This window comes from Poecilia reticulata, chromosome 21 (genome assembly GCF_904066995.2).
Source record: "Poecilia reticulata chromosome 21, P_reticulata-male-v2, whole genome shotgun sequence".
NCBI classification, from domain to species: domain Eukaryota; kingdom Metazoa; phylum Chordata; class Actinopteri; order Cyprinodontiformes; family Poeciliidae; genus Poecilia; species Poecilia reticulata.
Genome location: NC_088850.1, coordinates 8,839,106 through 8,854,107, shown reverse-complemented (window position 1 = coordinate 8,854,107; position 15,002 = coordinate 8,839,106). Strand labels below are relative to the sequence as shown.

The window sequence follows — 15,002 nt, the reverse complement described above, 5'->3', positions numbered from 1 at the left end:
AAAACCACCGAAGCATGCGGTTGTTGCGTGACATGGGATGCGAGTGCTTTTTAAGAAATTGTATAAATTAACAAATCTTTAAAAATAAGGGTTAGGCTTTCGGGTTTAAAAGGACGTAATTGAACTTTAACCTCAAAAGAAAAAAAAAACTGTCTGCTGTGAGATCAGGTTTACTGCAAAACTGAACCCAAGATAAGTTAATCAGCACAGAAGGACTGTCTGTCTGTCTGTTGTTGCACAAGAGTGACTTCAGCACTGAGCACTGTAAAAACCGATTACACTATGCATCATAGAAGGAAGCCCACATTAGTAACATTGAAACTTTGAATTACAGATAAAGTTTGGCTGATTACTTTAAGTCTGGTGTACACATAAGAGCATCCACAGCTCATAAGAACAGCCTCAACCCCACCCAACCCGCAGCTAAGCCTCAAAGTGGCGTTCAAAATGTCTGCAGGAGTTGTGCATGAGTAAACAAATTTATTTGGGTGAGACATCAATAAAGTTCACAGAGTTGATTGAGGTTTCATTGTGTGGCCAGTGCAAATTAGTGTTGGATTCCACTGAAAACAGGGGTTCGTTAAAGTTTTGCATTCCCTAAAAGAGAAAGGCGAGTACATTAGTTACATAGATTTGACTATATCTACATGCTAGCTCAGCAAAATTTTCTCAAAGGATAAATACCTCATAGGTTTTGACTGTTCTGTGCATTACTCACCACATGACCTTTCATAAACTGGCAGAGTTTACACATGATATTAAGGAAACTTTGTCGCTAAAATATATCATATCCCACCAGAATATGGACCAAGATGATCTGAGAGGCATATTGGGATGGCAGTACCAGCAGAACCAGGTAGTAGACTCCTATACTGAGGGAGTCTGGAAACCAGCTGAACAGATGAAAAGGTTCATTTTGAGACTTAAACTTATAACTGCTGCTGTAAAGGAGGTGTGTTGCTCTCTGGTGTGACTGATGAGTGGAAACTAGAAAGAATCAAATCCTAGAAAAAACAAATCATTCTGAAAGGTGCAAAAGAGAGAAATATACATTTATATAAAGCTTTTCTTTAGGACATGTGTTTTCATCACAAATGTCAGGAAAAATATAGGATTTTTAAATGTAGCCTAATGGCACAGCGGAAGTTCAACACCATTTGAGGACTAACTACTCTCATTGATCCTTGCTTACTAAAAAGCCATGAAGATCTCAATGCATCTTAATGATGGTATAAAAACTCATTTTCATCTCAGGCCCATAACAAGACCATGAAAATCCTTAAAGGCCCGGTTGTGGCAGGAAGTATTGATAAAACTACTCATTTAAGTTTTGAATTATTAATAAATAGCTGTTGGTGTATGGAGCTAGATTGGTGCCATAAAGCTGACTGGATTTTTTTTTTAAGCGGGGGAAAAAAAAACCTTGAAACTTTAAAGTAACATTGAACTTCAAACTTTTTTTTTTCCATTTTCAAAATAGTTTTTCAGTTTAACATTTTTTGTCAGTTTCAAAAATAATGCCTTGATTCCACATTGGTTCATTCAGGGAGTCCTTCTTAAAATGAAATACTTCTCAACATCTTTTGACTTTGGTGTAATTTGGCAGCATGCAGATAAAATTACTTCGATTTGATTGATAAAATAATACCAAATAATAATAACCATAAAAAAAAACTTATGGCTGGTCGGATTAAAACCCCAGAAGATTTGAAACATTTTGGCAAAAAAAAAAAAAAAAAGCGTTCAGAAGAAATCCATAAGGGACTTAAAATATTTCTTACAGCACCTCAGATAACTGAAATAGGTTGAAAAGTCTACCAAAATTAAATAAAATTGTGACGGACTTTTATGGGACTAGTGGGTTTTATCCAACAGTAGCTGGGCAGGAAAAAGGGCAGCGCGAGAAGGAGAAGACATACGGGAAACGGCCTTTGGTCAGGAATCTGAGACAACTGCGTCGAGGACTTTAGCCTCTATATATGGCGGCCCTATTGGTTGAAATTTAAGTTTATCAGTGTACTTTCCCTGTAATTTCATTTAAATCTGGGCTACTTAGGTTGTTCTTTTGCAGTTTTTCCAAATATTCCCAAAAGTGCAAAACTTAACAGCACTGAATGTGTGCACAACTTTCTTTCTTGAGAATAAATGCACCAGATCAATTATATATAAAGACAAAAAAAAACAGTCCACATCTGGAGAAACAAGATCTTGCAGCAACAATGTCCTCAATTTATGACAAAAAACAAATGGCCTTCTCTGGACAATAGACTTTTTAATATATATTTTCAATTTACCATAATAAAGCCAACATGATTATTCTTTATATTACCAAGATCATTGCAAATGCTGTATCATAAATATCTAGTTTTTTTGTACATTTTCATTTCAAAAAGGTCCATTATAGAAATTTTAAAAATAAAGTGTAGAACGAACGAATAATCTGGGAAAATTTTGATATTGAGCCCATTCTAGTTTTTACATTCAAGCCCTTCAAAGTTTAGTCAAACGGGCTCCAGCTGATAAAAGGACAGATTAAACTGATCTTGTTTCTTAATAGTTTCGTTCACACGATGCAAATGCAAAATAATTTGATGCATTTGTAATTAAATAAAAAGATATAAAAAGGCAATATTGGCAAAAGCGCAGACACTGTGTTAAGTGCGTCTTACAAAAAAATAAACTCTTGAGTATTTAGACGTTGTATCTGAGCATGTGGAGTGTGACAGCCAGGCTGATGGTGTGAAGCTGGAAAACAGTCAGAGAGTTTTGGTCAAAAAAAAAAAAAACAGTGTAAAGATTAACAGGAAGACATTAAAACCAAAGTTTTTGTGCTTGTTCTGCCTATTTGCAGGCAGCACTTTGTTTTTTTGTTTTTTTTTAACCCTTTCATCCATTTGTTCATCTCTGCATGCAGTTTGCATAATATTCCCCTGCTCTGAGGTTCTTCTCCCTGTTTTGTTCATACTCAGTGCCAGTCTTCATCATCGTCGTCCTCGCCTTCGGACGAGTCCTCCTGGCTGCTGATCTCCCCCTGCTGTGCAGCTCCATGCGTCTCTCCTCTCTCATGCCCCTCTCCTCCCTCATGCCCCTCTCCTCCCTGATGAGCCGCCGCCGCAGCTGCTGCTGCTGCTGCTGCTGCTGCTGCTGCCGCTGCCTTCCTGGCTCGAGCCTGAGCTGCTGCTTTCTCCTCCTCTTCTTTCTGCCGCAGAGCCGCAGCCTTCTTCTCCTGCTCCGCGTGGCTCTTCATGTGGGCACTTCTACTCTTCACTTTATGGAACACCCTACATGGAAATATGATCCCGTAAAATTGTGAAAAGCTGGACAATCCACATCTTTAACGCAATTTGCAGACAAAAGTCCTGACGTTTCAGGTAAACACCAAAACATTAAGGCTTCCATTACTTAGCTTGTACTTTACCTTTAATAGACTGGCATAAAGTGAACTTATAAAGTAATTTACTTTGTAAGCATAAAAAAGCTGTGCAGACCATTAAAATTATTTCTGTTAATTCTGATTATTATAATAGCAATATAGTGACATTTTTGCATTGAAATATATTCTTATGAAATATTCCAACTTTCTGACAAACTGAATTTTGGGTTTCCATTACCTGTTGCAATTAATCAGCAAAATATCACAGTGTGTAATGAATTTAAATTGTAGTCGAACAACTTTAACCGACTTAATGATATAACTTTTCAGTGATATTCATTTTATTTTAAGGTGATGCATTTGCATGAAAAGGAGTATGTAACATCAAAATATAAAAGAGCGAGACTTAATGTAGAAACTACAAATTCATTCTATTATTATGCTCTTGGACTTGAAATTGTTTTAATTTTCTAATGACTTGAGTTTCATCCCAGTCGGTTGCTGCTCTGGAGTGACACCTAGTGGTTGTCAGAAGTAGCAGCGTAGATACAAATTTATTTACACATCTTGGCAGGTGATTTTCCAAAGTGAAAAACTAAAATTCATTTAGCGGTTTGCATGTAAGCCCTCCTTGATATCAAACTAATGATGCAGACCCCAATGAAAAAGTGCACATACACCTCTAAATTACACGTGCAGGTTGTTGCTAACTGAGCAGAGGAAATTCAAAAGTGTAATATATCTGTTCAACTTTTAAAGAGAATACTTTGAATGGTCTCAATCCTCCTGACGGTTGATGAATTTTAAATAGTTGCATCGCATCTCTTAAAAAAACAACTTCAGGTTTCAGAGCTCAGGTGTGATCAGTGAAAATCTGATTTAAAATGATTGATGATAAGATGGCATGCTCTGGGTTACAGTAAGTTGTACAGAAACCCCTCCCACCTGCATCCTTTCACACTAATAAGGTGATAAAAAAAAGGGTCTCCTCCAAACTAAAAGTGAAACTGAGTGAGGGGGGTGCAGAAACCTCATATCTAGAAGGAAATGCTGTAGATCCCACAGCTCATATTCACAACAAAACTACGTTTTCCAAATTTTAAACGGTTTTAAACTACAGAATGGCACTAACCTAGAGTGAAGGGGGTTCTAAAGCTGAATGAAGTCCAGCAAATTTAAACAAACAAATGTCACACTAGTCACTTTTACCAGCAAATCTAACAAACTTCTAAATCAGATTGAAAATTGACCTCACCTGCCACATTTCTTGCATGGAAACACTTCATTGGGGTCCTGCGGCGGTTTTGGTGGAGGTTTGGGCTTCTTTGCGGCGGCTTCAGCCCGAGGCCTGTGAGGCACCGATGACTGATGAGCCTCCTTGCCCATTGCGTCCGGCTCCTTGATGACCAGAACTGTCCCTGTCTGAAGCGACAACACGTGGGTTTTTGACTACGCAAAGAAAGTTTGACGATTTCCTCTTTTTGAACGTAACGGGGTGTTCAGTGAATGAAGAGGATGAGGATTTGCGCAGTACTTACTACATAGTCATGAGCTTGTAGTGACTGAGCCACCCTCGCCTGCTGGTTGGTTTCATGGCTATCGTCATAAAAAGAAGCGTCCTTCTTTTCGTCTTCTTCTAATCTAGGCTGATGTGAGCTCTGCCATGAATCGCACAACACACAATAAATTAATGGGTGGAAAAAAAAAAAAAAAAAGGTCAGGAATGTTGTTAACTTTGATGCTGAAACGTAGGATTATGATTAGGTTTTTACTAGTGTGTAAGTAAATATGTTGTTTTTTTTCTGACTTTCTATGACTTTTATCACTTCTGCTTTCCCGCCCCGTTACCCTGCATAATCAGTTTTGGTGCCTTTTTACCATTTAGATAGCATTTCTGCCTTTGTTATTAAATAAGTCAGTCTGTATTCCTACTTCTCTAAAAAGAACAAAAGAAACTCTCATTAAAATGTTTTATGTGTTTGCTTTATAAAGGATCCAAAAGAGGTGTAAGGCTGGACAGTAAGGACTTTTAGGCAGTGTTTTCCTACCCAAACTACAAGTCAACCCCTGTTTTAGCTAATATTTGAATATCAGGGCACTTTATCTGTAGTATCAAGAAATGTGAGTGCTTGTATGATCCCGTTCCTTGAATTCAGATGATTTGTGCTTTATCGATATTGTATATTTTAGCCACACCTATCCACATCTTCTGTAAAGAAAAGTTAACATAGAAACCAAACCCTCAACGCTACCTTAACATCCACCACAGCCTCAGAGTGTTTCTCCACGGGTGAATCTGGGGGGCCGAAAGTTAAGATACCGTTTCGACCGACTTTCACCTGCTTTTTATACGAATAGTAGAACTCCACACACTGAGCAACAGTCTTAGTCCGCACCTACAAGACAAAAGACACAAGCAAATCCAAGTGATTAATTATAGGAGACTAAATGCAAAACAAACAGAGTGTAAAGAAGGAAAGATGGCTCAGGCAGCGAAAGTCAACACGGACGGACGGGACGGACTTTTAGGACAGGATACCGATTCTGGACTAAACCAGAAAATAATTACGTCACGTTCCAGACTTTTCCCAGACGCAACACGAACTCCCCGACTCTCTGGCTCACGCCTCTGTTATTGTTCTGATTCTAAAACGCAGACTTCCTGCCGCAGAGAGGATGTGATTTATTCACTCAAATTATTTTTTTTTTCCCTCTTTGAACTTTAAGGAAATTCAAAAAAACCAAAAAACGAAAAGAAAAAAAAGATCTTCCTGTTTGCAAAAGGATGTTACATTTTATTTCTAAAACGCTTTAATAAGCATGACTAGCATTCTTGTTATAGTAAAAATAATTGCTTCCCCTGCATGACAGCAGCGTCACCCTCACCAGTTTCTGCACCAGGAAGAAGTCCTTCCTGTAGGCAGAGATCCCTTTGTTGAAGTAACACTTCTCCTCCGCCGTCCAGCTGTCAGAGCCTGGAAAGGCAGTAATATTAGTGTTAAGAAAGAAACTGAAAGGTTATGAAGGTTATGAAGCTTTTTTTTTTTTTTTTTTTTACCTGAGTAGTGATAACCTGTCAGGTGATGGTCTTTGGGGAAAATTGGATCTTGAAGCATCAAACGCTCCAGTGTTTCCTTAATATTAAGCAGAGTTAATGCAAAATAAAAGCCTGCAGTGGTAAAAGCTCACATCAGCCTCAACTGGTCTCTTTACTCACAAGGATATTGCCTCCGCATTCATGTAAACAGTGTAAAGTCAGCTCCTGATTGGTTCCTCCTCCACTGAAAACACTTGAACAAGCCAAGTTCATAAAATGGTCTACAGACAAAAAGAAGCAAGAAGAAAAATTACCGGGGACGGGAGGGAAAGTTAAAAGATTGATAAAGTAGTTCTTGTGAGAAACCTACTGGTCTCCTCGTCGCTTTGCTTTTGGTTGGAGTTATTCAAAGGATGCCAGACCAAGTCAGCTTTATGCTGGTCCATCTGGGAGGATGGCTGATCTTGCAAATCGGGTATTTCCGCTTGGTACTGCTGCCCGATATTGATCCGGCTGCACCCCGACACAAAACAAAGAGACATAGAGATGTAAGCGACACGAACAAGGTAGAAATCTGTTCGAATCTGCGATGCGAAGCTTACGGTTCAAGGCACACTGGTGTGGCATCAGTGATCAAGGGCAAGACTGGAGGTGTGATCTCTGAACTCGCTAAGAAAAACAAATCAATAAATAAAAAGTTAGACATTGCTTTCAAAAAAAAAGAAAAAAAAAAGGCGATGTGCAGAAATCATTCGAGACTTACTGGAACGCAACAGGCTACGAGTTGCGGACTTTGGGGTAGCCGGAGGCGGCAGGATCTGGTTGCTTACAGCGATGTTGGTGAGGAAGGCGGAGAAGTAGAGACCCGTTCCTCCTCTGACAGGAGACAGGATGGGAGGAGGCGTGTAGGGGGGGAGGGAGTGCAGGTTGTCCGGCAGGCGGACCGGAGAGCGCAGGTTGCTCTGGTAATGGGTGATGCTGGAGTAGACGGACGGCGGGATGAAGGTGGATGGCTTGGGGGGAGGGATGATGAGGGGCTCGGGACGAGTCCGGCGCTTGAACTTAGCCTTGCCGTCCTCTTCCATTCCTGAATCGCTTTCCCCATCCTTGGAACAATGAGGGGAAAGTGGAACGTTTTAAAGTTTAAATCCTTTAGTTTTCCTCCTAAAGTTTTCTGACACTGATGGCAGCAGTATACAACGACTAAGCAATAACATGCACAAATCAGGGATGAATTAAAATAAAGGACATGCACATCTTTATAAAACATTTTATTATAAAACTAAACTTTTAAAGTTAAAATAAATAAATAAATAATCTATGCAACAAGTCACTAAACCTTCAACCAGAGTAGGAAGGCTTTAAATAATTAAGACTTAAATGTATTAACTTTCCCTAAGTACATAAAATAGAAATCCATTGTTGATCTGAAGATGAATCCAAGTGACAACAAAGATACACTGGACAAAAAATAGTGGAAAAGTTCAATAAAAGAATCACTGTTGGACAAAAAGAATAAAAAGGCTTCTTGCCAAAAAAAAAACCCCAAAACATCTCAATAATCCCCAAGACTGTTTGCAAAATAATGTGTGGAGTGACGAGACAAAAGTGGAATTTATCAAACCATGCGTGTCTTGTCGTGTACTTTAGGGGGGAAAAAAAAGAAAACAACATCACACAAGCAATCAAAAATGACGTTAGTATTGTGTTACTCTAGTGCTGCTTCGCTGCTTCGGTAGCATACCAGCCCCATAAAGCTCTACCAGAAAATCCTGTCAGAGAATGTCTATCAGTTTGTAACATAAAGCTGAGGGACCGCCACGCTGCAAGATGTTGATCTGAAGCTCACAAGTATGTTCTGCATGGTTCACAAACCAAAACTGTTGGGTTTGGTGTGGCCTAATCAAACTTTGGCTAAAATGCTCTGGGAAGAAGTTAGTCAGGCTCATGGTTAAAAAAAAACAAAAAAAAAAACTAATGTAGCAGAATTAAAACTTTTCTGCAAAGTGGAGAGTGCCAAGATTCCACCGCAGCAATGTAAAGACTCACTGCAATCGAATGAATGAATGCTGCTCTTTTATAGCTGCCAACAGCAGCACAACCATTTATTAGGCTTAAGGGACTATTATTAGTTACATCTGGCTAATTTGGTTTGGATAGATTTCTTTCACATCATAATTTCTCAAATAATTTTGTCTTTTCATGAACTGAAACGTACACTTTCAACACGAACCGACCCGGTAAAGAAAATCTGCACCACACAGTAAAGCCGCCAGTCCAACCACGGTTTTAAGAGATGTTACAAAAAGATGTTCAACTGGGAACCAACCTGGCCAAAACTCTCGGTCACAGAGTTTCTGAGCGAGCGGCGGCGAGCCACGATCACGGAGGGTTTCCGATCCGCCTGGCCCGCGGCGCGCTCGCCCTGGCCAACGCGGCCTTGAGTCCAGCTGCCCTGAGACTCCGCCTGGCTCTTGTGCACAGGCACAGACACTGGGATCACCAAGGGCACTATGGCGGAGGGGGCGTCTTCCTGCGGAGGGTACAGAAAGAAGACAAAGAGAGAAGAGAACAAGAAGCAGCCAGGTCAGAAAAGTGGAGGGAAATATTCAAAAAGTGAGTGACAAATAAAAAGAGGAAGAAGGTGAGAGTGCATGTCATCTCAAAATGTGGTGCAATACCAAAAAAACTTGAACAGTGATTCATTTTTTTCCCCAAACATGAGTATCACTCAGGTTTAATTCATACTTTCTTAGTAGATTAAATATTAAACTGACCAGTCAGACTGGCTTCAAATGTTAAAACAAAAAAGAAATAGTTGCATCTCACCATTACGGGGTTGTTTTTCACTCAAAAGTGAAATGTAAAACAAGCTTCATGCTTTCTGCGATGTTGTTGTCGTAGATCTACATATTTCTGTTTAAGAAAACGGCACCCTGGAATTTCTGCTTGAACTGGCAGTTTTTTTTTGTTTGCTTTGTTTTCTTTAAACTGATCCAGGATTTTAAAAGTGGGAAGTGAAAATTACAAACAACTTCCACCGTTTTAAATCTGAGGTATAACTCGGAGCCGTCGTGATCACCGACGGCATTAAAGCCGTTTCTCCTAATCAAAAAAAAAAAAAAATAGTCCCAACTATAAAACAAAACAGCTCCGGCTTGCGAGCTGACTGCACGAAACCAGTTTGGGGAGAACGGGAGCGTGGTTGTGCAGGTTGACAGCTCGGCCCCTCCCTGCCGCCACCGAGCGACTTTCAGAAAAGAGGCCTGAGGAATGTGGAGGTGTGCAGACATGCAGCCGCTCCAACTGTACATCGAGCGCGCACGTTCCGCACTCAAAACCTGCAACGAGCCTCTTAACCCCTTTGGGGCAGAGAACTCTGTGTGCTTGTGTTTATATATTGACAGTCTGCGTTAAAGGAACAACGTCTAAGAGGGTGCAGCACCTACTGTGTAAACATGATCAATCCTGACCAGCGACAGTATCATGTGTCTCACAGAGATAACACCCTCGGTGTTGAATAAGTCCAGAGCAGGAAATCTTGAGCTACGTTTGCTGCTGGAAGTTTGTAGCAGAGCGCCGTTGGAAAAGCACAAACTAAATAGCGGCGATCTCTTTAGAAGAGCTGAAACCGGACGGCTGCGGGAGTTTTCGTAAACGGTAGGGAAGTTCTGCATAGAAACAAGGCTGTTCCTCTTTATACAGCTGTGCCAACTTTGCCAAATGAGAAAATATGCTTTCACTTGCCCAAATAAGCCACCTTATTTGCTATTCCCTCGATGTGCAAAGCAGGATGCACTGAAAATCAACTGTTTTTTTTTTTTGGTTTCCACAACTCGATCAAGTCAGTTACGAAAACTGGGTAGCGCCAAACCCAACGTGCCACCCAGCTCCCGGTGGACTCCACAGTCATCACTATGACCACTGCTATAACCGAGAGCATCTGCTTGGCTGCTTTCGGACTCAAGTAGACGACCTGACTGTCACTATAGTTAGAGGGATTGTTGGCTAGCAGCTCCTACACCACATTCAAGACGATTCAGACTCTTTTTATGTGGCGTTCATCTGTGATGGATCTACTGTGAGCTCCAGTACTATCAATTTCCACACTTCTCTCTTTGCCGCCACTCTGTTTAACGTGTGTAAAATGGTTATGAACATGTTTCTAACATGCATATTGACATGAAATTTGCAACCGAAGACAATCCACAAATTGAAATCAAAACAAATTACCCCATAATTTAAATTATGTGCAGCAAACAGGGTTTGTGTGAGCTTTAGTAGATTAAATTACAAACCCCAGCAAATTCATTAGCTTTGTTGTCTTGGTGTCTTTGGTTCTGGCGTTTTATTCAGTTCTATTTCCCTTTAATAACTTACATTATTTTTTATTGCAATTGCTGCTTTTATTGTTGTAGTTGCTATAATTAGTCTTTTTTCAAATCTGACTTTTTAAATTACACACTTTCTGTTAGTAATGAATATGGTAAAAAGAATGTTTTGATTTTTATTGCCTAATCAAATATTTTCTCAAATTGAAATGTAAATAAATAGAAGGGGGGGCGGGGGAGGAAACACAAAGTCAAGACATAACCGAATGTAATTTAAGATTTAAGATGGAAATTCTGGAAAATGTTGGGATGAAATTTCAGCTATTTTGATTTTTTTTTTTTTTTTTAAAAGATCCTGCAGAAACCCAGATAACGCTGGCAGAGAAAGCCAAGATAATGCCTGAAATCTGACAGTATTTATAAAGGAATTCTTGCCTCTGTAATTACAGATTAATGCCAGGTGGTTTGGTCTCAACTCAAGGCCTATAAAAAGGTTTCAAAATGCAAAAAGTACAAGAAGAATTTCTCAATGGGGAATGACAACAAGATCCCTCTCTTAAAACTTTTACAGCCTTACTGCAGGAGATTACTCCAATAGCACTGGATACAGTGGGCTCCATGAGGGCAAGGATCCAGGAGAGGAAAGAACATTTCATAGTAAACCAAGAATGACCTTGTACCGCTCACATGACTTCTGTTAGCTAATCAGAGTATAATCAGAAGAGTTGTCCAAGAGATGAGGACCACTTTACGGAGACCTGGAACTATTGTTGTTTCAAATAAAACAAAAAATAATGGACTCAACAAAACCACCTAAAGGTACGCTCGCTGAGCAATACTCCACTCTTGAAGAAAAACCCTGCCAAAGCTCGTTTTGCCGGGGGAATAAAGAGTGCTCAGAAGAGAACAGAATTCCTCTCTTCCCAAACACACGACACTAACTGTAAATCTGGATAAAACTGAAGATCAGAGTTCTTTTTAGAAGAGCCCTAATGAACCTTTAACAGTTGAAGACATTCTGAAGATCAAAATCCCACCTGGGCAATGCACAACACAGTAGAGGTGTTGGAGCTGTACTTACTAATATTACAGCGGTACGTTTTTGTTCAACCGTTTCACAGAACCTGATTTCTGGGCTTAATTGCATTGCTTTCATTGGTGTGTGGATTACCGACATCCAATGGGTATTTCATGTCAATAGTCCAGATAAGATATTGAAGAAAAACACTGATGCATCCCCACTATAGATTTACACCATACATTATAGTAGATACATCTATAGTAGATACAACAAGAGTGTAAATGTTGAATTTTGAAAAAAAAAAAAAACCTTGGCAGCTTTAGCAGGCAGGGACTCCATTTCCGAAGCCTTCTGAGCAAGGGTCTCCAGGTTGATCTCTTTAGACGCCCTCCTCCTCCTGCGGGTGATCTGTATGACCCCTCCTGTCGCTGCTTGGCTTTCCGCTCCCTTTGCAGCTGTGACACCTGCTACTCCATTCTGGGGTGCTGGTGGCGGCGGCAGCGGCGGTGGCAGCGGCTCTTTGGAGGCTTGGGACCACATGTTTCCAGGAGGAGGGCCCAGCGGGGACTGTCCCTCCCTGGAGAGGCGTCGCGAGCGCCGAGGGGCCGCGGGGGCCGAGTCACCAGCATCTAAAGGACTTGTGGCGGCAACCTTTTCAGAGGACGGATCGGGTAGTGCGGATACGTCTCCGGTTTGGGCTTCTGGATGCGTCTCCATTGGTTGTGTGCCTTCTTTGCTCGCTCCAGAGTCCGGTGGAAGAGGGTCAGGAAGCGGATAAGCACCAAAGCTTTGGGCCTGCTGCTGCAGGTTTGGTTGGACCTGAGGTTGTGTTGTTTCAGGCTGTGGAGCATTCTGTTGCTGCATCTGCTGAAGTTGCTGCCCCTGCAGCTGCTGCTGGTGATACTGTTGCTGTATTTGCTGCATTTGCTGTTGCTGTATTTGGTGCTGTTGCATTTGGTGTTGCTGCATATGCTGTTGCTGCTGCTGCAGCTGAAGCTGCTGGTGAATGTGTTGCTGCTGCTGCTGCTGTTGTTGTTGTTGTTGCTGCTGCTGCTGTTGTTGTTGCTGTTGTTGCTGCTGCTGCTGCTGGTGGTGGTGATGATGCATTTGCTGCTGCTGCATCTGATGCAGAATCTGCTGCTGAGTTTTAGGCTGCTCTCCGTAGATTATTCCCTTGTTTGCCGGGAAAACGGAGTAGTAACCTGATGAAAACTGCTGCTTGTTGGATCTGAATGAGGCCTGGAAAGGCTGCAGAATGGGTCCCTGCATGGTGTGAGCTGGCACATGGGGTTGCCCCTGGAGATCCACACCCTTGTGGCCATGCTGATAGGCTTGTAGCTGGGCCTGATGCATTACAGCAGCAGCACTGGCGTGCTGCTCCCATTCAAGCCCTCTTCCCTGAGTTTGAGCCTGGCTGGCGTCTCTGTAAACCTCCACGGGGGCTGTCAGCTGGTTTTCCGCTGCCATCGGCATCGCTACGCCTTCATGAACTCCTTTATGGAAGGCCATCTGATCCCTGACGTTCACACCGCTCATGTACGGGCCAAAGTTCTGGCCCCAGCCTGCCACCGGAGCCTCCTGGGTCCACCCCGGTGCCTGTAAGGGGTCCTGCATCCACTTCACAGCAGAAGGCTGCTGATAGTGTGGGAGATTTTGGTGGCCTTTCTCTGGGTTGTAAACACCAGAGCCGCTTGCAGAGTCACTATGGCTCGCTTTTAAAGCAGGAGAGCCCATACCATAGTAAACCTCCCCCGGGTGCTGCACTCCATCTTTCATGGCTGGAGTCCGGTGTTTGCTCTTGTCAGTGTTAACCTGAGAAGGAAGACTCATAGCAGTCTCCTAAGATTAGAAAATGGCTTTCGACTGAATTTATAATCGTGCAAAACTTGGTATATCCCTCCTTAGTGTGCTGCCGCTGCCCGCGGTCGTGAAATTCTTTAATTGTGTATACAGAGGTATCTGGGAGGAAACATAAAATCCCAAAGGAAAGTGCAGGGTGGGGAACATGCAGTCGTCTTTCAGCAATTAAATCTGAGGTCTGCTGTCCATTCTTCTCAACATCTTCAGGGGAGCTAGACCTTACAGAAGACAGACACACAGAGAGAATAAAATTCATGAATTGGTTCCTAATAGAGGGGGGAAACACTACGAGTTTACAGCCGATTTACAGTCGCCAGCAGCAAAGAGGAAACTGAGGCCTACACCAGCAAACGGCCTGGTGTGAAAAGTGAAATTATAAAGCAGAGGGGAAACTAGTCCGTGTTTGGATTCATGCGATCAGGTGCGTGCACGAAAAGACGTTTGCAAGCCGAAGTTTTAAGGTAGCAGAAAACAAGGAGGAGCGGAGTTGCCATTTGGCTTAACAAGAAATACAGGAAACGAAGGGGCTCTTGCAATCACCCGAGCGATAGCCAGTAATGTTCTGTTGCAAACAAGCAATAAGGAAGCGACTCAGGAGCTGCGTGCTCTCTAGATCAACACCGCAGACTAACAAGCGTTGTTATAAAAGCCAGAGGGTTCAATTTACCTGATCAATGGTGCAAAAACGACCCCCTGATCGGCTCCATGGAGTCACTTTTAGGTTTCGATCAAAGCCGACTGCACGCAGCTCCATAGAGGGCTTGTGCGCAGCAAATGTCACAACTCTGACAAGTTTCCATCGAGTTTCGCTGCGCACAATATGGCGATCAGGCGGTTTGACAGCAACACGGAAAGACGCTCCAAAGTCCCGACGGGGCAGCGGGAGGCTTCTTAACGCCGTAGTTACACTGTTGCACACTGTATCCGTAAAACCGTGCACTTCCAGGAAAACATGTCCACAACTTTCCCCCCCCCCTCCTGCCTACACACCACATCACCGAGTGAAACACACATGAGACGGGTGCATGCGTGGAAATGCTGCCGTGCAGCGGTGGCTGCGGGTATTTTCTCAAATTTAAAGACTGCTGAGGGTAAAACGTGGTGCCCGGGGTTTATCCGGAGCGTTTGGAGCGCTGCGTAACTGCGCAGATGTGCAAAAATTGTGATGCCCTTGAACGCACCGCCTCGCCCCAAAACAGCTCAACTCACATCCTGTTGTCCAATCCGATCGTCTGATGAGGCCCGTCGATGTATCCGTGTGCGTTTGTTTTTCTCCTCAGGTTGTCCCGTTTGCGGAGTGTTGTCACGCTGACAGAGGTCGTTGTTGAGCCGCAGTCAAGATTTCATAACTACGGAGGTCAAATTCAAGCATCTATCTAT

General features: G+C 42.3%; 1 protein-coding gene across 1 annotated transcript; it reads right to left on the bottom strand.

Moving 5' to 3' along the window:
• Positions 1 to 1,021: 1,021 nt before the first annotated feature.
• Positions 1,022 to 14,741, bottom strand: mideasa (mitotic deacetylase associated SANT domain protein a). Its single transcript, XM_008397548.2, has 13 exons — positions 14,290 to 14,741; positions 12,072 to 13,840; positions 8,740 to 8,943; positions 7,174 to 7,516; positions 7,013 to 7,079; positions 6,781 to 6,923; positions 6,591 to 6,691; positions 6,432 to 6,507; positions 6,260 to 6,348; positions 5,626 to 5,769; positions 4,912 to 5,031; positions 4,629 to 4,795; positions 1,022 to 3,281 (listed from the first exon to the last, which is right to left on the bottom strand). The coding sequence occupies exons 2-13, from the start codon at positions 13,590 to 13,592 to the stop codon at positions 2,966 to 2,968; spliced, it is 3,291 nt and encodes a 1,096-aa protein (XP_008395770.1). The 5' UTR covers positions 13,593 to 13,840; positions 14,290 to 14,741; the 3' UTR covers positions 1,022 to 2,965.
• Between the last annotated feature and the right edge of the window lie 261 nt (positions 14,742 to 15,002).